Source organism: Amphiura filiformis, chromosome 12 (assembly GCF_039555335.1).
Source record: "Amphiura filiformis chromosome 12, Afil_fr2py, whole genome shotgun sequence".
In the NCBI taxonomy this organism is placed as follows: domain Eukaryota; kingdom Metazoa; phylum Echinodermata; class Ophiuroidea; order Amphilepidida; family Amphiuridae; genus Amphiura; species Amphiura filiformis.
In genome coordinates, this window is record NC_092639.1 from 60,765,785 (window position 1) to 60,791,770 (window position 25,986).

At 36.8% G+C, this 25,986-nt stretch overlaps 1 protein-coding gene across 1 annotated transcript in view; it reads left to right on the forward strand.

The window, feature by feature from the left end:
• LOC140166530 (rho GTPase-activating protein 5-like) overlaps positions 1–25,986 on the forward strand; it is a 93,117-nt gene that overhangs the window by 47,684 nt on the left and 19,447 nt on the right. Inside the window, 4 exon segments of the mRNA XM_072190014.1 lie at positions 14,632–14,721; positions 15,488–15,618; positions 19,901–20,146; positions 23,421–23,643. Coding sequence (XP_072046115.1) covers positions 14,632–14,721; positions 15,488–15,618; positions 19,901–20,146; positions 23,421–23,643 — 690 coding nt within the window.

The window sequence follows — 25,986 nt, forward strand, 5'->3', positions numbered from 1 at the left end:
GGATTTTATCGTGGGGTGCAGATTTTCCAAATGCAGAGAGAAATTTTCATTCTGGCCAAAAGCAGACCTGTGCTCCCTCTACATTTGATTTTTGGAGCCTATATTTTAGACATATTTCACGAGTTGGGTTATTTTTATCTAAAATGTGGATGTTGTTGGCCCAATTTTGCTATTTTTTACAGACAATGCACCGATTTAAGGGTGTGTGTTACACCCCCTGGCTACAGGCCTGAGTTTGTATTATGATGACTAGAGAGGTTAGCATTCTCAACCTGCAAAGCTGTTTTTGACATTGTCGCTGCCCCCAATTTGGAATCAAGCATTGCACTTCACAGGCTATATAGGAACAGTTTATAATAATTTGGTACTTGTAGTTATGCGGAAATTGAAACAATATATATATAACTTCATTAATAATTTCATTAATATTCATAACTCTAGTTTGAAAACTTGACTTTCTTATTTTATTTTCAGTAGTTAACGTGGTATAAGTAAACTGTTAAGTTAATTAAATTCATGTCATTCATTTCAGCAATGTCTCCATTGTGACTGAAAATAATAATTTTTAAAAATCTCACTTTAAATTAAATTACAACTCATATTCATGCATGCTTCTAACACTTATTTTACCAGCATATGCCCAGGTTGATAGATTTCGCAGGCCGGATAAGTCCTTGTCTCCGAAACAGTCGCCAAAACAGACTCCGAAACGTAACCAGGAGGAAGGTATATATCATAAAGGGTTGTGGTTTTCCTCTTTGATATTCACATATGTCTGTCTTGACTATTTGTAAATCATTCTCTGGTGACTTTCGATCTGTGATCTATTTGTTTCTTCTTTCTTTCTGTTCTGAGGCGTCCAAATAGTTCCATATTTCAAGTGAAACTTTCTTGTTTTATTAACGTTTGTGAAATCAAACTATTCCTTTTTGACTCAAATTTAATTCAAACAGAATCAAAACTTCTATAAAGATGTAAAGATTATTATGCAGTATTCACTTTTGTCATATAAACATATAATTTGGATTGTTTGCTTTCCATAGGGGAGTGTGGAACTAAATGGAATAGCCCTCTTCTCCATTGAATATCAACCTGTTATACTTTCAGCACTCATTGTTATTGTTGTTTTACAAGACCACTCATGATGAATCCTAGTTTTTGCACATCTTGGTAGCACAGTTTTATATTCACAACTTCATTTGTGTTGCAGTTACTTGCCCAATGACAACATATTTGAATTTGGTATTCTACATCACTGACATTTGTATAGTGCTACGCAGGGGAGGGGGCACATTCCCCAGTCAGAACTTTTGACCCCCCTCCCCCGATGCCCTGCAGTAAATCCCAAAATTGTGAAAGTGTTAATTTTGCATAAAAATTTGTTGCTTTATTCCCCCTGAAATTCATTTTACCCCCATGCCCCCTTGAAAAAATATTTTGTGCCGCCACTGGTGCTAAGTGCCTCAATCTGTAATAGTGATGTGTGTAGACTCACAGTACTTTTGTAGACTCACAGCACAGTACAGAAGTTTAGAAAATATCTGATGAAAATTACCAGACTATGGATTGTGCCTATAAATGTAGTGATAGGTACAAAAGGTATCTCAATTCATGGCTCATAGATGTACCATATTAATGGGACATGGCACTTAATGAAGTTAAAAGCAGTAGCTAAATTTTGTCATATATTCACGAGGGATCATACTGACTTGTTTGAAGTGCATTCTATATATTAGTAAAGAAACAGGGAAAAATCAGATATTCCAGTCTTCTAAAAAGGATATCATGCCTCTTGTTATCTATGTCATGATGACATTGTACCACACATTGTAACTGGTTTCTTTATAGAAGATCCATATGCCACCTCAACACCAAAGTCATCTGGGGTTAAACCTGACGACGATGAAGAAGGTACATTAAAATGGTGTATGGGATGCCTAACGTGCAATTAATATGTAGGCCTACCTGCAAATTTTATACAATATAGTTCAATCTATGATCAAGGATAATTTGACCCAGGCCTATATTGGGCTATTCCAGTTGAAATCCATACACTCGCTATGACAGACATGACCTTACTCTTCTACACACGGAGTGTGAATTTCAAATGTAGTTACTTAAAGGGTGACTTCCATTTGAAATCTACACCCCCTATGTGGGAGATTAAGTTTGTGTCTTCCATAGAAGTATATGGCTTTCAACTGGAATAACCCATTGTGTTGAATAATGGTCATTAAGAGTAGCTAATGCAGGGGGACTTTGGTAGTCAACCATCAAAGGATTTCCATGGTTTAAAAGGCTTAAAACTATTTTCAGCGTTATTATATAAAACCAGAAAATGTCAGCTGGCCATCCAAGATTTTAAAATGGAATACTTGTGATGAAAATAAAACTAAACAACTGTTAATTAAAGAAGAGATTGATGATATTTGGAATTCACAAACCTCATTTAGGTATTATGTTCACTGATATCCCTCATGTGAGGTTGGGAGTTGATGTAAACACAGCACTTAAGTTTAAGGGGGTATTGGGTGAAAGAGGGCAGTTAAAATGTAATTACAGAATTTTATCATAGTTGTTGGAAAGAAAACACACCTAAAAATACTAAACCAGAGTGATCAAAGTTTTTGACAGGAATCCAACTATTGCTAAAATGGGTGCCAACTATCTATTGTAGCTGTACAAGAATCTTTCCTGCTATATGCCTTTTTGATCATGATGATATGTTTCAATTGGACATTCCTGTTCTCTACTCAGAGCCACTATACCAAGCGCCACGCTCAACCATGTCCTCAGTACAGCCAGGTGACCGACAAGGTATAAGTGGTGAATTGCAATTTAAAAATTTACTTAAAAAATAACGCTGATAGCAATTTCTTTATGTAGCATAGAAGAGTACCTCTTAAAATGCTTGACAAAGTCAACACTCTAGTCCTTCATGTATTTAGAAATGCCATCCTCAGTCTTGTCCATAAGGATAGTGCAATTATTTGACCAAGAAGATCCTAGTACTAATGACCAAAAATAACACTAACAATAATTTCATCTATTTAACAGTGAAGGATACCATTTTGAAACAGTTCCTGCACTCAAGTCTAGGCTAAATTCATATAAATGAGAATATGTTCGATTCAAGAAAACAAAATTTGTAAACTGGAAATTGTGCCGCCATATACATATTTTGATTATAGTTTATAATGTGGAAAATGATCAATTTCAAGATAATTTTTATACCTCATTGTTTTTCTCTAAATGGCGCATATAGAACCACTTTATCAAACGCCACGCTCAGTCCATTCTAGCAATCAACCAGACAAAGAAGGTACCAGAAAAATAGTTAAAGTGCACCTGCAGTCCTGCACCATATAGCAAGCCCACAGCATGTCCCCATAAATGGTGTATTATAAAAACACAGCATATATACTGGCAAATGCGGTAATATAATGATCCAGAACACAAAGGGAATATGGACAATATTAATGTTTTAAGGAGACGGGGTAGTAGCAGTCGTAGTCACCCAAGAAAACTTATATATATTTGAACTTATCCTGGATGTGATGGTTTGGTACACTGATTAGGGTACTGTTAATACAACCTGGCATTGTAACACTGATTTTTTAGTCACACATCCTAATAATTTTATTTGAGTAGGATAACTTGGTCCCCAAGGAAAAGATACTGGAAATTGATCCTACTAACTTTGCTGTTTTATGTAATTAAGTAGTACTATGTTCTAGTAAATGGTTTTAGAAATTGGAAATGCATGATGTCAGCACTAATTAAAAGCAGTAGTGAGTGACAGTGTCAGTGACATTGAATTTTTCCTCAAAATTCAGGATACTGATTTTTTTGTCCACGGATGATATGTTATAGTCACATACACCCACCTACTGTACCTGAAATAACCAGAAATTGCTAAAACATGACTGATATCATTTCTGCTATCTTTTTTCAATGTTTAAAATAAAACTATATTTCAAATGTATGTGTAGCTATATGATCCTGGGTGTGATGGTTTGGTAACCTGATGAGGGTACTGTGTTTAGTTAGGCATCCTATGTGCAGTCTTAATGTTAACGGAAATTGAGTTATCTAACAACCTTATAGAGGCCCTGCATGAAATTATCGATTGGCTCCAAACAAAGGATTTGAGCCGGTGTCCTTCACCGTAGTTATGGCAGAGTGCCGTCCATTCAATCAAATGTTGTCATCAACCTATTTGATCGTAGTGCAGGGTTATGTGTGAGAGACGAACTGTCACGGTAGATTGCAATCATGCTTTTGTTGAATGCATTTGAGTAGTCCGCAATATTTACGGGATGATACGTCACATGCAAGGCCTCTATAGCAAAAGAAGATCTTGGTCCCTAAGGGGGAGTAGCAACTAGTAATTGTTCTCACCAATGTCTATTTTTTATCTTTGAATTATTTATGTTGTAGTAAAAGTGCCAGTGTTATAGAAATTGGGAAATGCATGATTGAAGCACTAATAACAATAGTTGTTAATGATAATTGAAATTAGGTAAATAAAATAAATAAATAAATAAATGTAGATATTTATATAGCGCTTTATGCCGTAAACAGCCTCAAAGTGCTTTACATTTATTCCGCCGTCATTAGAATATGTCGGAACCACGTTTGCAGCCTACAAGTGGCGCAGGGTCCATCAGTACAACGACTGTGACTACCCCTAACAGCTTCCCATTGCACCTGGGTGGGGTGAGGCAAGCGAGGTAAAGCGCCTTGCCCAAGGGCGCAACACGGTGGTGGGACGGGAATCGAACCCACGCACGCCGAGCAAGCTCTCGGATTATGAGTCCAAGGCCGTAACCACTGAGCCACCGGTAGCATATTATAAAACAAATCTGTAGCTGATTAGGCAGTATAGAATTGTGGTATACTATGTACACGGATGCTGTTCTCAGTTCAGATCGTCATATCATTGGTACAAGTGTCTCATGCATTGATCAATTTTTGTTGATTTGCACTTCTTTCCATTACTGTTCAACTATGTTTAAACCCTTTCACAACCTTTCAATTTTGTTAACACAACTTTCCCAACTTCTCATCTTTGTTAACACAATTTTTCTTCCATTGTTAATACAATTCTGAATTACAGGTTTGGAGGATATTCCAACATATTTTGTGGCAATTTTTCTCTGCCTATAGGCTATATTGCATCTTTTCAAACAAGAAAAACTTGTTGTTCAAGTTAATAATTACATTTCTCTGAAAGATTTCAAGAGTAGGGTTTTGGCTTTTGAAGTTAAGTTGCCTAGTTAAGCACTCCATAAAAATGATGCAATGAAAGAATGGGTCATTCCAATTGATACCCACACTCCCCCTGTGAAAGATTTTTGGAAATATCTTCCACAGGGGGAGTATGAATTTCAAATGGAATTAACACATTTGGCAGCTCCATATGAATTTCAGGCACCCTCTGAGAAAGATTCAACCTGAATCTTTAACATAGGGAGTGTAAATTTCAAATGGAGTTGGAATGTGCTAATTCTATTTGAAATTCATACTCCTCCTGTGGAAGCTGTTTCCAAAATCTCCCACAGAGGGACTGTGGATTTTAAATGGATTCACCTATTATTTAGAAACCTGTCGGAATATCCTCCAATGTGATCGAGGGCATCATTCCCATTCATTTTGTGTTCATATCTCACCACTTCACCCTGTAGATGATGATGAGATGGTAATGTATGCACAAGTCAATAAACACGAAGGGGAAAAGGTCCGTTCAGCCAGCATTGTACAACAGTCACTCCAGAAAAACGGTGACAATGACGGCGAAGGTAGCATTGTCATAAACAGCTCACTCAATTTCAGCACTTTCTCTGTCACATTTCATCTTTCTTTTACCCATGTTGTATATAATATGTGGGTGGTGAAGGGATTGGTGACAAGATTGCAACATTTCTTCTTAAAAAGTAAAATTTATAAGGAAATATCTGTGTGCTTGTGTGTGGATTCCTGAAAAACTAGTGACTTCATGTCAAGCAGGGACTTGCCATGTTGGACATTGCTTAAATTGCACTACATGCACACATAGTTTATAATATCTGTGTACTTATGTGTGGGTCGGATGTCAACCAGGAACGTGCCATGTTGGACATTGCTTAAATTGTACTACAAGCAACTTTGTTTCGCTGTGAGTATGGTAGTCATATATCAGTACCTTGACGCTGTTGTGGGACAAGTGTGCCAACACGATGTTTGCATAAATAATTTTCTTCTGCAACCAGTGAAATATGCACCTACCTCAATACCAAACTCGAGTTGAAACGAAGTATGGCTACCCCAGGGATATCAATGATGCCCCCAATTTATTGAAAATACAAAAACTGTCCCCTTGATTGGCAGGGGAAGATAACAACTTGAACTGTTGTCAGTGTGTGTGTGATGGTTGATGCCAGTGTTGACAAACCCACAATTTGGTAGCCCAATTAGGAGACTTGAATCGTTCTCTTGAATTCCTGACTTCTTGGCGACTTCAGAGCTCAAGCTTTATTTCCAACACAACTTATTAAGAAGCTTTTAAAGACAAATTTTGGATCTTTGACTGAAAATTGTTGGTTGATAACACAATGGGTATTCCAGATGAAATCCATACAACCCCTATAGTTGACATGACCTTATGCTTCCACACAAGGTCAAGGGGTGTGAATTTCAAATTGGGTTCACAACCTTAAGCTTCCACATATGGAGTGTGATTTTCAAATAGGGTTACCTGAATGGGTGACTCCATTTGAAATCTGCAACTCCTGTGTGGGAGATTAAGGTGTTGTCTTCAATAGGGGGTGTATAGATTTCAACTGGAATAGCAACTGGAATAAGTGTATGTGGGGTATGAGTGGATCCAGTTCTCATCCGTATGATGATAGTGTATGTCAGAGGAGCACTTGTAGGGCATTAACACAATTCATTAATAGCATCTACCCTTCTTGTATTAACACTACGCTTTCAATACTGTCATTCCTTGCACCATTATAATAATGTACATATAGCCAAGGAATTATATATATTGCATGTCGCTTTTGTTTTAGGTGAGCTGTATGCCCAGGTTAATAGGTCACGTAACAAGAGCAAGAATACAACTCCAAGGAGTAACAACAACCGCAGCAGCCTCCAGATGAAGAAGGTATTATTATATAACATCTGAGTGTCGTCACCTCTTGGCACTTAGTGGACACTAACATTAGACACTTCACTTCCTCCTTAGTTTATAATGTAAATGTGATGATAAAATTACTAGCTCAATTCCACAGCACAACTTGTCAATGAGCTATTCCAGTTGACATCCATACACCCCCTATTGAAGACATGGCCGTAATCGCGCACACACGGAGTGTTGCTTTCAAATGGAGTCAGTTCAAACTCAGTTGTCTTCCATAGGGGTACATGAATTTTGACTGGATTAGCCTAATATAGTGCCTGGTAGTGTTTATTTGGGAAAGTGAGGCTCTGATTGTGCTGAATGTGCTAATACTAGCATATATCTCATTGGAAGTGGTTGAGGAATTGCAATTGATTCTAACCACTTGAGATGACCATGCGATTGGCTAATAGTAAGGTCTGTGACTCTATAGATGTATGCTTTTCTTCTCTGGTCTGTGGCTTTATTCGGGGTTCAAAATGGATGAATGTTGTTGTTACTGCAAAGCTCGTTATTTTCAGAAAATTTTGATACCCAAATCTCTTCAGGTCAAAAATCAAGATGAGACATTGTTGCATGGCGCCCTCTTTTGCTCTTTGGTCAGTAAATAACATTAAAGACCACTGTTGAAAACAAGTTAGATGAGAGTAAATTTGAAATTAGTTACTTGACAGTAATATTTTGTATGTTGCAGCACCACTTCTTAATAGAACTTGTACCCTCTTTGCAACACATAGTTAATCTGCACAGTTATTATTCACTGTGAACAGTTCACAATCCTACAAGTGCTATAGATACATATATATTAGTCATGTATTTCTTTCTGTCCCTTAAGTGTTATATAATTATTTAAGTAATAAGTGATGCACAATCAATATTCACTTCTCTATAACACTAAATTGGGTTCTGTTTGTAGTTTCTTTTGCTAAATAACGCATTTGGGTTCTGTGGTGTATTCCCAAACCAAGCAGCAGAACTGAATCAAATGTTGCCGAGATGCACACTTTATAGAATAAAGACGGGCTGGGTATACTTCAACTCCCCTGCCCAGACTGACAGCTAAATGCACCAACTGTCACCATTTTTGTTACCAATCAAAACTTTTCTTTGAGCTGAATTCTCCTGACCACATTACTGGACTCTGCAAGCCAGGGTGGATAATTAAGTAACCCCAGTCTGAAGGACCGCCCGCCTTTTAGTATGAAATGAGCAAAAAAGGAGGCAAAAACATAATGCATGTTGTTTTTGGCTGTATTTTGAAAGCAACTATTCCAGATATGAGACTCATATATTATGCATGTAAACATTTCTTTTAGGTGGGTTGTATGCCCAAGTTAATAAGTCACGCAACAGAGACACGGCTCCCAAGAATAGTAACCCCCAGCAACCTGATGACGATGCAGGTATTATTACATCACTTAACTTCACCTGTTGTTCTACTGGTGCCATGGTTCATTAACATTTAAGATTCTTACACTTGCAGTTGCATCCATTTATGTAAACATAATTATGATCAGTTAAGTTGCTGCTACAATTGTCCTATGGACGCAGTAAGCAATTATTGCCGGTAGTTAGGTCTTTTACCATCGGATTACTTGATAATGTATTTTTAAATGACTTGCCCTATTCATCTCCATTTTGGTTCATATTTTTGGACTAAATGGCAAAAACCAAAAAGGGACAACACCCTTTAACAAGACCATTTATCCTCATATCATCATTGATAATTTCAATTTTCAATGACATCATTGGATGGTATCAAAACAGCTTGTAAAATTTTCACAGCAATAATTTCTGAGAAGATGGCCAATGCCACCAGAAACGCAGCCTATGATTGGCGAGCCTTGTGGCACGGTACTCAACGAGGTATTTAATACAAAACAGGTGTCGGCCTTATGATAACATGCAAGACATGGCTCCGCCTCTTATTGATCGGCATACAAGACTGAAAACAATGGGAAACCCCCTAACAATGAAAATGCCCCAAAAGGGCATTTTGTGATCCATAGCATCATCCCCCACTTTTCTCAAAAAAAGTTGAGATTTTTTTACCACTGGAAACCTCTGGCTACATAATATTTATGTGCAAAAAATTTCTTGCAGATTTATTCGTTTCACAAAAAATATTGTGAAATTTGAGTTACGTTCTGGTACACCAGAACGAAATTACAACACATTGTCTATGGAGCAGTGTAATAAACATAATCATGCATAACTCACAAGTGCAAAATCAGAATCAACTGAAATTTTGGTAATACGCTTTTTGTGTGGATATCTACCGAAAAATATCATAAAAAGAGGATAGGATCACAAAATACTCCTTTAATTACGCCATTGGCAATTTCCAATTATCTAATTATTTTTCTGGATTGTGTGACAAGAGCCGCCTTATCTGTAACACATAGTAATTTATTCCGTCATGTATTAAATCCGATAAGTTTTCATTTTCAATTCTCACCTGCATGTTGTAACCTTTGTTCTAGGTGGGTTGTATGCCAAAGTTAATAAGTCACGCAACAAGGACACAACTCCCAAGAACAATAACACCCAGCAGCCTAACGACGATGAAGGTATTATTACAGCACTTTATCACATGTGATTCTCTTGGCACTATATGGTTCATTAACATTTCAGACTTACTTTCGTTAACCCTAATGAGCTGTGGGTGTGGTTTGGATTGCAGGTGGCACATAAGCGTGTTTATAGTGAACCAGGTTATCCATTAAGCTTTCAAGTACACATGAAACATTATGGGTCACCACTATAAATAGTTCAATATCATTAATTGCCTCACATAATGTACAGATTGGAAATCCTTCGAAATCGATGGATATTGCAGTATAATATTTGCGTGTAGCACCAAACAGATACGGTTCCGTGATTATGTTATTCCTGGAAATCTAACATGTTATAATTTCAACTCAAACTCACATCACCTCTAAAATTGATACTGATTTGTTGAAATAATGTTGAAAATGGAGACGGTATCTTTTTAATGGCAACCTATTCAAACTGGTGCCATCCCACATTGCATTATGCTGACCTGAAAAATGGATAACATGACGAGCATAATGTGTTCCAGCATAATCCCCTGTGCACACCAGGATGACATTTAAATGCCCACTTTAAACATGCTCTTCTCCTGCCTCGCTGACAGGGAGGTACCCAGGCAGTAGTATCTGGTAGTACTAGTGTTATCTGGTAGTACAGTACTCAGTTCATTTAATTTATTTCATCCTGGGACAAGCAATCTTTCGCCCAGAAAATGATAGGGATAATGTAAAATAATTATGATCAAAATTGCTCGTACATTTATTTTGATGTAGTACATAATTTGTATTAAATACAACAAAGTTTTCATTTTCAATTGTCACTTTCACATTGAAGCATAGAGGCCATCTCACTTGTAGTAATTGCAAAGATATGACATCAAGTAAATTGTACCTTCGTTGTAGGTGGGTTGTATGCCCAAGTTAATAAGTCAAACAACAAAGATACAACTCACAGGAACAACAAAAGTCAGCAACCTAAAGGTATTATTACACTACTATCATCACAGTGATTCATTAACCCTAACCCGACTGAAACTTACTAAATCTCACTAGGAAAACCACTGTGTATGCATGCATTCCATGTGATGCCATGATGCATTTAGCGTAAGTCATATATACCCACAGAATCACTGGCCGGGCCAGTGAAACCTTGTGGATATACAGGTCGTTGATCTTCTGCTTGGCATAGATGGTCTGAGGTTCGAATCCGGGGGTACCAAGTGACTTTGTTGTTCATCGTCTTTCCTTTTTTGTTTTTTTTTTCCCTTCCAATAGCAAAAAAACACGAGTTCTGTTAGGGTTAATATTTAATTCAATGCTCAATATGCAAAAATTACCGATACAAATTCCATGCAAAAATTAGCGGTACAATTTCCTCAGAGGAATTTTGATGATCATGTAATATGGTGATGTGCAAATGTAAAAGTGAGTGTATAATTGGCAGATTGAAACAAGACAAAGGTAGTATATCAGTAAATGACACGGCAATAATCAGCATCAAAATTACGCCAAACACCTTGTCTGATTTACGCAGTAGATATAATTTCATCATCGGCAATGGGCTATTACCATACACCTCCTATGAAAGACATGTTCTTATTAATCTCCCACGCAGGGGTGTAGATTTCAAATCATGGAGTCACCTGTTCAGGTTACCCCATTTGAAATTCGTAATAACCCAATTTCAGAGGATTTGTATCGGCAAATTTGATAAAGATTAACAACTAAAAGTGTAAAATTGAATCAGAGAAATGGTGACTTTCTTTCTTGAGGTTGATAATTTTGATGATAAATTTATATTTGAGCACTGTCATCATCATCATCATCACATGGACGGACACCTGTTAAAGTTAACTGATATTCTATAATATCATTTCACTCTAAACGTTTTGTCACAGCTTTCCAAAGCTTGCTCAGTCAACCATTGTGTTCCTAAACAACCATGACTTTCCCCAGACAAAATCCTGGTTACAGTTTTTCGCTTCTGAAATTGTAAATGCTGCTGTGACTATAATATTCCACAAGTTGATGAAAAAATCTGACCCAACAAAATTAAAGACATGTGATTATTACATAGTGTTTTCTACATAGACGATCCATCAACTGTCAAGTCCCTGTGTCATATTCATGAAGGTCGATCGTTCCATCCTGCGTGTCTAACAATCATGCCAGCGTTGCGTGCCTTCGCGTTTACTCAAAAGACTAAAAATATGTGGTAGTTTCATCTGTCGTACTTAGTGGAACGATCGGCCCTCATTATCGGGCGATGTTGAGACTGACTGTTTGTGGTTAGTCTGTAGTAGTTTGTGGTTTACTTTACATGGAGGCCTAGTACAAAAACAATATGATTCAAGTTTCAACTTAAATTGCTCTGGTGGATACAAGAAGCAAAAACATGTATGGCAGTGGCTAAAGAACAGTAAACACTATTGAGGCGGGTCCTATACCTTGTCTTACTATCTGCCCATCTGAAGGATATACATATCAGGCCTAAACTAGGTTTATAAGGAAAAATATCTTGATTCAGAAGTTAAATTTTGATGGGGTAAAATGGGAATGAGTAAAAAGAAGGCAATGTACTGGGCAAGTTCTGGAAAGCAGTCTTACCACCTACCTACCTGTAACTTCACAAATGTTATGACATTTTTTAAAATGATGTTCTCTTGTATTAACTCCTATGCACCTTCATCCTCAAACCTCATCTCATTGTTATTACATGGAACTTTTCATTGTCCATATTACTGACACTTTAGGTGGGCAGTATGCCCAAGTTGGTGACATTAAGACTCCAGGAGACAACAACAACCAGCAATCTGCGGAAGAAGGTATTATTTCATCAACATCTGAAATCAAATGTCACCCGCTTCGGGCAGTGTGGGTCACTAATTGGGCTATTCCAGTTCAAATACATCACTCCTGTGGAAGATACAGCCTTAATTTTACACACAGGGAGTGTGAAATTCAAATGGGGTTACCTGAATGGGTGACTCCGTGTGAAATCTACACCTCCTGTGTGGGTGATTAAGTTCATGTCTTCCATAGGGGTTGTAATGGATTTCAACTGGAATAGCCCATGATATCTGACATAATCATTAACATTGAAAACATGTGGGTTTCCAGTCATCAGAAAGCTGTCATGCAGTGCTTCTTCTTGCAATCTGTTTCAGAGATACTAATATTAAGACTCTATACTCATGTTTAGCACACAGGAGGTTGCCATGATTTCGTTTGATCCTATAACATTGACACTTCTGTTTCTTGTAACTAAGATTGTTTTAGTGATACTAATCCAACCATATGTGATGTTTGTGTGGTTCTGCCAAAATCATATAGAACTGGATATCAATTTTAATTTTAATAAGATCAAAACAGACCTCTGTGGATTATTTCATTTGAAATTCATACACTTCATGGAAGATATGTCTTAATCTCCTACACAGGTGGGTATAGATTTCAAATGGGAGTCGCCCATCCAGGTTGTCCCATTTGAAATTCAAACTCCCTGTGTAGGAGATTAAGGTCATGTCTTCCATAGGGGTATGTGGATTGCAGCTGGATTATCCCATTTTTGTAGTGATATACTAGTCTTATCATGTGATGTTTGGGTGGTTCGGCCAAAATCACATTGAAATGAATATCAATTTTTATTAAAATATAGTCAAAACAGACATCGGTGAAACACACCATATGGCCAACTGCCCTTGAAAATTGATTTTGTAGGAAAGCCCTCAACTTTTTGTGCACATCATGTCTATCAACATCATATTAAAGACATGTAGGGCCTGTAAAGAATTGGCCTATATCAAATCCAACCCCCCCAGTTTAAATGATTTTGACAGAACAGAATTTTGATTTACCTATCTGGGGCCAAATATCCCCAGTTTTAACATGTTTCATTTCTGTATAAAATGTGTAGATTTTGTTATTGCTTACGGTGCTGGTTGCCACCAATCTTCATAAGTCATTCAACTTTATGTTACTAACACATTAATCAAATCACATTTGATCATATATATCTTCATCTCATGCATTAAAAAAGGTGTGATAACTTTGTTGTTTATCTTTATTGTAACTATATTTTCCATCATGATTACATCTTCAGCACATTGATATGACATAATTATGTAACATTTTGATAATGATTGTTATTTCTCTGTGCCTAGTTCAGCAGCAACATGCAATGAAATTACTCTTGGTTGCAGATAGCATAATACAGGGATATAGAGTAATGCTCATCATTTATGACCATTCATTTGATTCATTCACCAGTTGTATATTTGGCTCAACTTAAAAATCTGGTATGCCACTTCCGTCATACGCACACACTAATTATTCTGAGAATGGTGCGTACTGACAGAATAAAGCGCAGCCAGTGGGTGGTGTACCATATTGTAAAACCAAGCCGTATACTAGCTCTCTATGATTAATTTGACCATTATTATTAATCAATGTCTTTACTCTCTTTTTTTTCCCAATACTGTCTGTAACATTCCGTATCTCATTTGGTGTATTGTCATTTCCTATCCTTTTGTTACTATCGTCATCCACCACTTGTCCTTATCTACTCATCCATGTATCTCTGCAACTCTCCTTGCTGATCACCTGTGAATATACTTTTCCTGATTCTTTTTGCCCTAATTGTTCCATAACACATTTCCTTACTTCCTGAATCATTTGTGGATTATTTGTATCCTACATTTCTCCCATACCTGCTTATTCCTTTTTCCTGCTTATATCTTTCTTTTCTGATTCTTCTTACTATTTTCACTTTTGAATATCCTTTTCCTTTCCTCATCTGCGCTATTTGTAACCCTCTCCCATACCCACCCCTGTCTTTCCCATACTTCCCTAATCATTTGTATCCTTTTTTGTTTCCCACCTGTCTCCACTATCCTTCTCTTATCTCTGTGTATACAGGTTGGGTAGACTGCTCTGTCTACGACACATCAGGAACAAGTACGTTCATCAACCAGCAGAGGAGATCACTGCCTCCTGATGATCCTAATGGTGAGATTCTATGTATGGATATATATAGGGGGATGATGGTGATTAGGTTTGTGAGTGCACTTTGTAAGTCACACCAAACAAGGACTTACACAATGAGAAATTTCTGGGTATTACAGATGTTCAGATACTGTGGACATCCACATTGCCTAGAACTTGGAACATTAAAAAAGATATTATTGTAGCTATTGACTGCAGTTGCCGATATAGGGTAGAGCAGCACTTGGATAGTAAAAACTGATAAAAGTCCACAGTAAGGTGAATAAAACAGAAATGTGGACTTATTGTATCTTACCTTCTCCCATACCTGTTAGATAGTGAAAACTACAACTTTTGTATTACTGACCATGTCTGCTGATGGTTACTCAAAGGCCTGCGGGTGTGGGTTAGTGCGAATTGGGAAGACATGCCATTTCCAAATGCCTGCTTGGCAACCATGGACCTGTTTTACCAAGCCCTATGATTGATTTAATAAAAGTTTAGTAAATCAATCGTTAGATTGATTGTATGGCTTTGTGAAACAAACCCCTCTCAGAAAATTGATCACACAGACGGACTGCACATGTGTAGTCTGTTTTCACACATGTGTGATCTCAACTGGACAAAAGGAATGTATGGAATATACTGACATGTATCTATAAGTGACATGAGATGTATATCTGCATTTTAATTTGCCTGTTTTAAGTTGAGTTTTATAACCTAATTGTGTGGCTTTTGCAACATGTAAGTGTTTGACTCATGTTTAAATTAGTACTGTTCATCTTTGCAGCTCTTTATGCAGTTGTTCCCCGTGGTCCTGGAGATGGGGATGAGGGAGGCATGACTCCAAACCCTATCTATGAGTCGGTAGAAAATAAACCAAAAAAGAAACCACCTCCACCCATCAAACCCAAACCACAGGTGAGACAAGGCAAAGTTCAGTAATGTCATTAATCAGTACTGCTTTAATATGTGTGATGTGCATACTAGGTATGAGTATATACTGATTAAATTTGGTCAAGTGCTTGTGTGAAAGTTTGCTTGGCAAAATATTTTTCACTTTCAGAAATTGTAAAATCAGATTGGTTATTATATAAACACATCAAAAGAAATAAGTCCCCCTCTGAAAATTTCGTCATAACATCGTAAAGTAAAACTTTGTACCAATAAAACTTACTTAGAAATAATTATATGAATGTTTACTAAGTGTTTTGTGAAAATTAAAGATGTCCATGGCTTCATGGCTGAATGAACCCAAATTGAAGACAAAACTGCCCTTTCTAAAAGTCACAAAGTAGGCCTATGCTTGTTAACTGCAAGGCGTGTTGGGACAAGGAATGGAACTGGCCATCTTACAACTCACTATGCTGAACTCTGCACCAAGGGGATTTGCATGGCTGAATGATCAAGAATCTATACACATTACAGTAAATGTTCACTTGGTGAGGATTTTAAACTGCACTCAAACACATGGGGTTTTCCATTAGTAACAAGCCATGAATCAACTTTTGTGACAAGCATAGGCCTACTTTGTGACTTTTGAAAAGGGCAGTTTTTGCCTTCAATTTAGGCTCATTCAGCCCTGAATTCATGGAAATCTCTCATTTTCACACAGCACTTAGTAAACAGTCATATAATTATTTCAAAGTTAGTTTTATTGGTAAAAAACGAAACCTTACAATGTTATGACGACATGTTCTGAGGGGGACTTATTTCTTTTGATGTGTTTATGTTAGTTTTGTCTGTTGCAGCAAGTTTAGTGTAAATGAGCTTGAAAAGCTGTTTTCTGGCTATAGTGTGTCTCGTCTAAAGTTGAGAGTAATACCATGGTTTTTCTATATTTGAATCAGTGCTTTTACATGGTCACATTGCCAGTGTACTGACAAATCACGTTTCTGTGTGTGACATATGCCCTGCGGAATTAGGTTAGCATGCGTGATTCAACCCTGCCTCTGTGAAGTCCAAGATGGCGTTGTTCTCAACTTGAGACGAGACAAACTATAGCGCCTTTCTTTGTTGCTATGACAATGATGTTTTGTTGCAGATCATGTTTTATAAGTTGCAATATTCAAAGAATGCAAATATCATGCATACATGCGTGCTTCTATATGTTGGGCTTGTAACATAATCATGTACATGAAGGCTATAGCTAGTAACATTTGACAATTTTTTGAATGTAATTAATGTTATATGAAAAAAGTTGTCTTTATACTGCATTTCACACACGCACACAACAATAATCAAGAGTAATGCTGCTGCATGCATTTATTTAAAAAACAAGGTTTTGCCTTTGACAAAATTTACAATAATAATAATAATAACTTGAAAATGTAACTTCAAATTTTTGTTTTGTTTGTACTGCATGATACTTTGAAATGTAAATACACAAAATTAAGCTTGTCTTTAAACAACACTGATGCACATACTGTTATTCTTCAGTTCACCAACAGTTCGGTAGTGATTTCAATGCTTTTTCGCGGTTGAACCGCAAGCATTCTGACAAACTGACCTTGTATGGTTGTGTGTATGCTCTGAGCGAATAACTTTAAGCACACAATTTTGATACTGTGACCATGAAAATATGCATGTACATTGCTACCGAACTAGAGGGGAACTGAAGTAAAGTACATGCATGCAAAACATAATTAGTAGGTGTTTATCTTATTTTTGAGATCCCTTAGTACTGTGCATGAAAGAATTCACAGCTGCATTTGCCTACCGTATTTCGTCAAATAAACGCCCCCGGGGGCGTTACATTTTCCCAGGGGGGACGTTTATTAGAGGTCATTTTTAGCACAACAATTCCCGTTAAAATCATTAGGTAAGCTTAAAAGTCACGCTAAAATGACGAACTATGAACTTTTGACACTGACTTTTGGTTCACTTCCGGGTTTCTGATCCAGATTTTCGCCAATTATTGACGCGATTATTGACCATGTGCGCAACTTGGTAAGCTTACTACACAAGATAGCATGGAAATATCGGTATTTTTGAAACATCTTGGTTGAAAAAAGTGGTGGGGGGGGCGTTTATTTGAGGGGGGGCGACTATTTGACGAAATACGGTATTTATGTTTTATCCAAGATCATTCAAACATACCTGGATATTATCAGTTCAGGACCATGTGAATTATTCCCTGTCCTTTACAAAGAAAGCAAAAAAATTGAAAGTCATGATTTGTGATTATTTTCATAATTAGCTGCATACATGTAGGGTTGTAGAGCCAATGAATTTTAACAGAATTGATTGAAACCATCTGATCAGTAATCATCAGGGTTATCATACGGTTGATGCCTTGTCTGCACAATAAGCCCATTTGCAGTCTTGGGGGAAATGCAACTGTGCAGACGTGGATCTCTGTTACATCTCCTCCGTCATGTCCATTGACAGCTGTGCCTCATCAGGAGCTGTCGTGATTTTCCTTTTCCGTTAGCATTTTCCATTATCATTAGCATTTCTAAGTGACTTAATAATCAAGCTCAATCATTTTTTAAGGAAGTTCTGTGAAGAAATTTTAGGCAAAAACAAATATGCAAAACAGGTAGAAAACATTTTATTTACAAAGTGAGAAGTTGACTGATCTATTGAGCTATTCACTTTTCCATTTGAAATCCATACACCCCCTATGGAAGACATGACCTTAATCTCTCATACAGGGAGTGTGAATAGGGTTACCTAAATGAGTGGTTCCAATTGAAATCTACACCCTGTGTGGGAGATTAAGGTCATGTCTACAATAGGGTTATGTGGATTTTATCTGGAATAACCCATTGAATAAATTAACCAATCCAACAGTAAGACTGCAACAGATTATCTGTGCATGCAATATAGATGTTGGCAGAATTATTTTTAGGAGGTATAGGATAACTACCATCAACAAAATGTTGACCTTGACCCTTATCTCAAGGTCAAAATTACCTTTTCTTGCCTTAATCCGTACCTTAACCCTAACCCTAACTAACGCTTATCCCAGACTCTTGGGGTGACATCCATTATTTTACTATATCTTGTCAGATACAAGTGAGAGCATTGACATGTTGGTTGATACCATTTATCCCCAATGCATGCAATGCTTCATCTTTTATTCATTTTGCAATCTAATGACCACTATATATAGTCAGACGATTTTTGTGCATTTTGTTGTTTTCCACTGGGATTTTCAGTTCTCCACACAATTTTCCACATGAGATGATTAGATTTGCTCTGTTTGTTGTTCCTCTTTTCTGAGCATTGTCACTGGAGCACATGGTTGCTGCAATTTGAAAAATACAGCATCAAAATTGCCATTTATTTGTCTATTCCAGTTGAAATCCATACACCCCCTATGGAAGACATGATCTTAATCTCCCACACAGCAGGGTGTAGATTTCAAAAGGTGTCATCCGTTCAGGTAACAAACTTTGAAATTCACACTCTCTGTGTAGGAGATTAAGGTCATGGCTTCCATAGGGTGTGTATGAATTTCAACTGGAATATCCCATTGCAACAATAAAATGCAAATAAAACATCCAGTCATTGGAATCCGGACAACTGTTGAAGTGAATGAAAGCCTTGACATTTTATTCATCATTAGCGCATGCTTGTGATTTATCAACAATATATTGTACAGTACAGTTTGCTTTGGTGGCCATATTTATGCAAGCTTTTAACCATGTCTTATTTTTCTCTTTTTCCTACCCCACTTTTCTCCCCTCTGCTTTCCCTTGTATATGCGGACCTTTCCTGTTGTGTATCATTTTCCAATTTTATTTTTTCATCCCGCTTGTAATCTGCACCGTGCACATGTCTGTTGTAAAAAAAACCTAAATATTGTCACATAAATATTGTCTCTCTTGCATTTTGTATATCGCCTTCTTGTGTGTTACCAATTTCCAAATCATGTCTTGAATGTTTTTTGCTTTTTGTATATTTATCAAATACGTATTTCATCATATATTGTACGTAATAATTACCTATGATTTCTCCTGTTGCCTTCATGTACTAATACTCCCATTTCAATGTTTTCTCCTTTTTATTTTTACAACAATTTTATTCCAAACGTAATTTACACATGTAACTAACATACGTCACTGACAAAAACAATATGCTTAATTGTATACTATAACATCAAATATAACCACTTTTCAAACACATTGTTTTACACCAACTGTTGACTTCCGACCCTTACTTGCTCGTTGTTGTCCAATCCTTTAACAACATAAAGTATAACAAGCAGAAATTAAATATGAAGAGATACGAACAAGTAGCCAACACAATCAACAGAAATCGAGACACGCTACGTCCCAGCGATCTCACGTTCCAGGCACGGAATAAAAACATACCCTTAGCAACTCCGGATAAAGACACCTACTCCACGCCAGTGGATGCCGTACGATACGACGTCATCAGAGGATTTGTAGGAAATAATAGCGATTACGCGGAGCCGTATAACTCATTGCCTCCTGGCTTGGTAGGTCATGTGATTTTGCGGTGCTGCTAACATTTTAACCTTTGGCCTTTGTGCTTCAAATTGGGGATGCACAGGGTGTGCTCATTTCACCCATACCATTTGTTACTCCTTATTGCCTTAATATTCAGATAACATTTGAAAGGCAGGTGAATGTGGTTTTACTAACAAAATGTTTTGGTTGCTGTGATCGATAAATTACACTGAAGCTGCATAATTTGAACCAACACACATTTACAGTCAATCCGCAAACTTACACATATATAGAGAGATAAACACAGGCGACAGCTTCGAAAAAACAAAGAAATGAACATTTGCCAAATTCAATACATACTGTCACATACACAATTATGTCCACCCATCTTAAAACAAGGAAACAAAACCAGGGGTGGTCAATAAGTTTGTAGAAAATGGTATTTGACTTTGCCTTAGTTGTTTGATGTTGGTATCAATTCTTCAGCATGTTGGTTATTCACAATATTTAAGAACTTTTGTCCCCCAAATGTCACATTTTAAACTATTTCTTTATAATTAAAAGGAGTAGAAACAAAATCATCACTTAATTCAATACATTTAATTTATGGGTGAAAATGCTATTTTTTTAGTGATTTTTGTGCAGTTTTGAACGAATAATGTTATTTTTCATGATACATAAGAAAATATTTGAAAAATTACTTAAGCGTCCTGAAAAGTGTCAGTTTATTAAGATGGATGTTTGGGTTTTTAAAAAGTTGCAACATTTTTTTGTGGATTGTGACCAAAGTAGGCATAAAACGCAAATTTTTAGTAATTTTTGGCCAACTTCACCCTTTCAAAAAACCAACCATGAATAAAACAACATACATCAGTCATCTGCTTGTTACCTGTTGTCAAATATGTATGTCCATTGTGTTGCATCTATTTCACCACACCGCATCTACTCCACCACACCACATCTATTCCACTACACTGCATCTATTTTACCACACCACATCTACTCCACCACACTGCATCTATTTCACCACACCACATCACAAGGTAGTTATTAGTTTGCACTTTACACAGCACAATAATGTCAAAATCTTGAACACTACCAATTTATAAATGTATTTTAGTTTTGATGATTTTAGCCATATACCAAATATCTAACATTAGAAAAAAATATCAACTCGTTTATTTTTTACTTACAGATTACCTAACAAAGGAAAGAAACAAGTTAATACAACATTGAGAACAAACAGATCATTGTTCTCCACTAGTTCTTCTAGAACTTTTTAAAGATATTTCATCTTGAAATTGTCAAACAGAGTGTATTAAAGCATGGAACCACTTCAAATTGAAAATTATTTTAATAAATAAAGACACTGAAGAAGAAATCAAATGTCAGGAGTAGCTCTGACTTCTTCAGGACAAAGTACCTAAGAATTAGACATGTAGACCACCCCTTGCCTACTGATGGCTCTGAAAAGAGCCGTTCACTGAAGACTGTCCCTTGTTAACAGAGAACAAGCAGATCTCGCCTATCTGCTAATTTAAAGGTTTTGGTGGCTCTGAAAAGAGCCGTTCATTGAAACAACACTAAGGTAAAAACTCATTGTTTCTTTCCTTTGGAAGGAGTTATATTTCATTTCATTCATGCTGATCATGTGATAATTTTTTCATTGATCATGTGATTATTCAACATATCACATGATAGATGTTATGTTGCCATCATGTAGTAACTTCTGACTCATTGTGTGTACTAACTCATAACTGACATTTGCCATATATCATCATCTTGCATTGGCATTTTGAGATTAGGCATTGCTTTCTGCATTGCATTGTTATGTATGTTAACGATTGTCTCGTCAATTTGATATCAAATTTGATCATCATACGTCAGCATCTTGTTGCTCAGCTGTGTGTATGTACATGGGCGTCAATCCTGGGGGGATGGGTCATATCCCCACCACACTTTTTAAAGGGGGGAACACAATATGGTCCCCCACATGCATACATATTTTGGTAGCTTTAATCATAAAGTCACAAGCACATTGTAAGTATTATTATATATGACTTAAAGCAAGCATAAATTATAGTCTATAGACGTACATTTTGAGGTTTGCTAATAACCAATAAGAGTGTAAAAATGTGCTCCAAAATAGCTTCAAATTTGGCTTTATTTGTGGGGGGGTGGAGGAAATTCCAACTTAACAGCCAGAGAGAGCATGTTTCCTCTCAGACACCCTAAATTGCGCAAGTACGACACTGATGCCCCGAAGTCAAAATCTGTGTGCCCCCCCCCCGGCACTTCTGAAGATGGATTGACGCCCATGTGTGTGTGTTGCTCTGCCCAAAGAACTCTATTATGAAAAGAAAACAGAAAAAAAGCACCTCTTCCTAGGTTTAGGGACAGCTGTGGTTGGATGTCTACCATGACACGACTTGGGGCCAGAGGATCCGGTGATGGTTACTACTAATCATGATTTGTAAATAAGGGAGCAAGAAAAAAAAGGAATGTTTACATCCATTTTTAATACTCATTTAGTCACATAGTGTTGGTGAATTTGGTGTAACCCAGTAAACACAAGAATTATAAGAAGAATTTTGTTTTTCAATGTTGACAAATTATCATTGTAAAATGTTTTTGGCCAAACATTTTGGAAGTTTATATGGTGTGAAAATATTTCTCTGGACTATTTTGTGTTTGCTGGGAAGTTACATCCAAAAGCAACTTGTTTTTACTTTTAGATATTTATCTTGTGTGTTGTATTGGTTCAAGTCGGTTACGAGATAGCCATCCGTATGGATGTTCCTATAGCCAAACATCAAACATGCCGCATTGAAATATGCTAAAAAATATCCATGAAATTGAGCCAAGTAGTGAAACGGTTTGACACCTCGAAAGTAAAGAAATCAATTTAAACCTTGATATTTTGATTAATTTTATTAAGAACATGAATTTCCTTTCTGTGAGCCTGCATATTACTTTTGTATGAATGGTCTTGCTTTTGGATGTTTCTTCATCACAACTTCATTTGTCGTTCTGTATTTTAAATAACAATTGTCAGTTGTTGAATGGATTAAATGGTTAGTCCTTTTCTTAACACATGCATGCTAAGGAAAGTATAGTGATAGTGAAACTTAAGAAATCTTAAACTCATTTGTTTTAACATCAATGAAACATGTAACAATCAAAATCAAAACTTGTTGTCAAGTGGAATATTATAGTCAACTAACAATAATAAGTAAATAATATCTGCTCATAACCAACTTACTCATCTAACTGTGGTTGCCATGCCATTAACACACATTACAGAGGCAAAGAATACGAGGTAAAACGCCCTCTACGGGTGACTCACCAAACGATGGCGATTTACACACCCCACCTGGCGTGAACAAAGCCAAGAAGAAACCAATGGTGCCTCCTAGGTCAAGCATCAAAAGCCCGCCATCTGATTCGGCGTTGATCAACGAACTCAAGGGAGTCATCGGGGAAGATTTAAATCGTAGTAATAGATCCTTCAGCGAGGATCCTGCACGTAGGTTTTTAAAGACGTTCATATATCTTATGTTAAAATTTGTGTGGTTTGCAGTGTTGTTAAAATTGTGTGTTTGTTTGTTTAGGGGGACAAACCTCCATTACCTGCACGGCCGGATAATCTGGAAAAACTCAACCGTATTCAGGACTTAAGGAGTGATCTCGTCGCTCATGAGCGCGTCCGTAAGTTTTGCCATGATTTTGATGCTTGTGGCACTGGCCAGTGGCTTCAGAGCACAACTGCTTGGTGGATATTTATCAGCAAATGGGTTTATACATTTAGTGGACAGAGCTGTCAATTATTGTAGAACATTTTTTAAAGGCAAAATGACAAAAAATACAGGAAAATACTATGGTGGAGTTATGCTCTCAATCGAACGAGCCATCTCTTTCTGTGTTGTTTGATTTAGACTCGTCATATACTTGTTCAGAGGATATGCCACTCTTTCCACAGAACAGGTTTGATATATTGTCCAAGCATAAACGTAGGCAGATAGACAATAGAAGTTGCCCAGCATGATGCCTTGCCATTGTGTCCTCTTATACAAACAAGCAAAAGTACAAGACAAGAAAAGTGACAAGACATTGCTTGTTTGTGATGAGTTATATTGTTTTGTCATATGTCCTTTCATAAATGATTCTGCTTGATCAAAATCTCATATTTTAAATTTCACTATACAGTAGTTTCCAACAGCTCTTTTAAATTTTAATTCTAGTATGGTCAATGACATGTAGATATGGCCTGACCAAAAGACGTGTGTAATACATTATCTCATCTGTTTTGCTTAATAAGAATAATGTAACAGCAGCTTTTTACCCCCAAAAATGTCAAAGATTTTTTTTTCAAAAATATTTTCTCAATTTTTTTTAATGATTTTTTTATGTCAACGTCAGCGTTTTGTGTTGAGAACTCCACTAGCCAAGAACCGTGTAATTCTAGTTACCTTTTATATTGGATATATTTATGAGAAGAATTCTCAGTAGGGAAGACCCAGTGCAAACCTGTTCACCCCGCAGCAATAAACACCACTAGCAGTTGTGCTGGAGATGTACCACCAACAGGCTTGCTTATTGGCCTCATTATTTACAACACAGTTCATTGTTATGCATGCCTGCATGTATGTATGGGACTGCTGTTGTGAGCAATGAGGCTATGCGAGTTTGGCAGTGCAGTAAGTACTAACAGACCGAGTCTAAACAAAGGGCTATTCCAGTTGAAATCCATACACCCCATATGGAAGATACGGTTTTAACTCTTCCACACAGGGAGTGTGAATTTCAAATGGGGTTACCTGAATGAGTGACTCCATATGAAATCTTCCCTGTGTGGGAGATTAAGATCATGTCTTCCACAGGGCCAGGGGGTGTATGGATTTCAAATGGAATAACCCAATGCTGGTATGTGCTATATGCGCTTATCAGGATATTGGTCATGTGTGCATAATTGGTAACAATTGGGATCAAGTGGGATTTGATAGATATCTAACATGCGGTCAAATAAAGCTGAAATGGGCATTTTTGCATACAATATTTTACGTTAATGTATGTAGGGGTTATAAATTATGTTGGTAGTGGGCTCAGCTTGAAGTGGTATAAATATTTAGGACATATTCTATAAACACATACAGTCAGTCTTAAAAACAGATAGCTAAGTGTTTAACCTAACATAGCTGGAAATGTGCTGTACATATAATATATTGGTTATCATGGGTAACACACAGTATTTGTGATAGTTGGGCTTATAATTGGCAAAAACAATGGCTCGTAACATCATGTATTGTTATAGAATGGCATACACGCACATGTGCTTGTCACACATTGCGTAATACTTGACTGCTCCGCTTATGTGAGTTTATGCGAGCATAAGTTTGAACTTTATTGACGCGCACATAACAAATACCAAATAATTTTTGCCAATTATTAGCCAAACAAACTATAGTAAGGAGCTGGGTGTCAAGCTGCAATATGATTTGGTGCTTGTGGTAATATTCAACTTGTAGAAATTAAACTTATAAAACAGGGGCTAATATAATAACATTAAAGGGACTATCCGTGATTTGCAAACCAAAACATCTTAAACTTGATCAAAATTCTGTGTGTGTTTTATCACCCCAAATGGACAAGTAGGGGTCAATCAGTTCATTTCCTGCAATCATCATAATCTTGATTCACATGTGTTCATGAAGATGAAAATAAAACACCAAGATGTCATCAAAAAATTCAGATTTTGGAACAAGCATAGATGTTCTAATGAATTGGACAAATGGCAAACATGAAATCAATTTGATAAAAGCAAAATTTGACATCAAAAATAAGATTTTCCGTTTGCTCTAGTGTGCCTGTT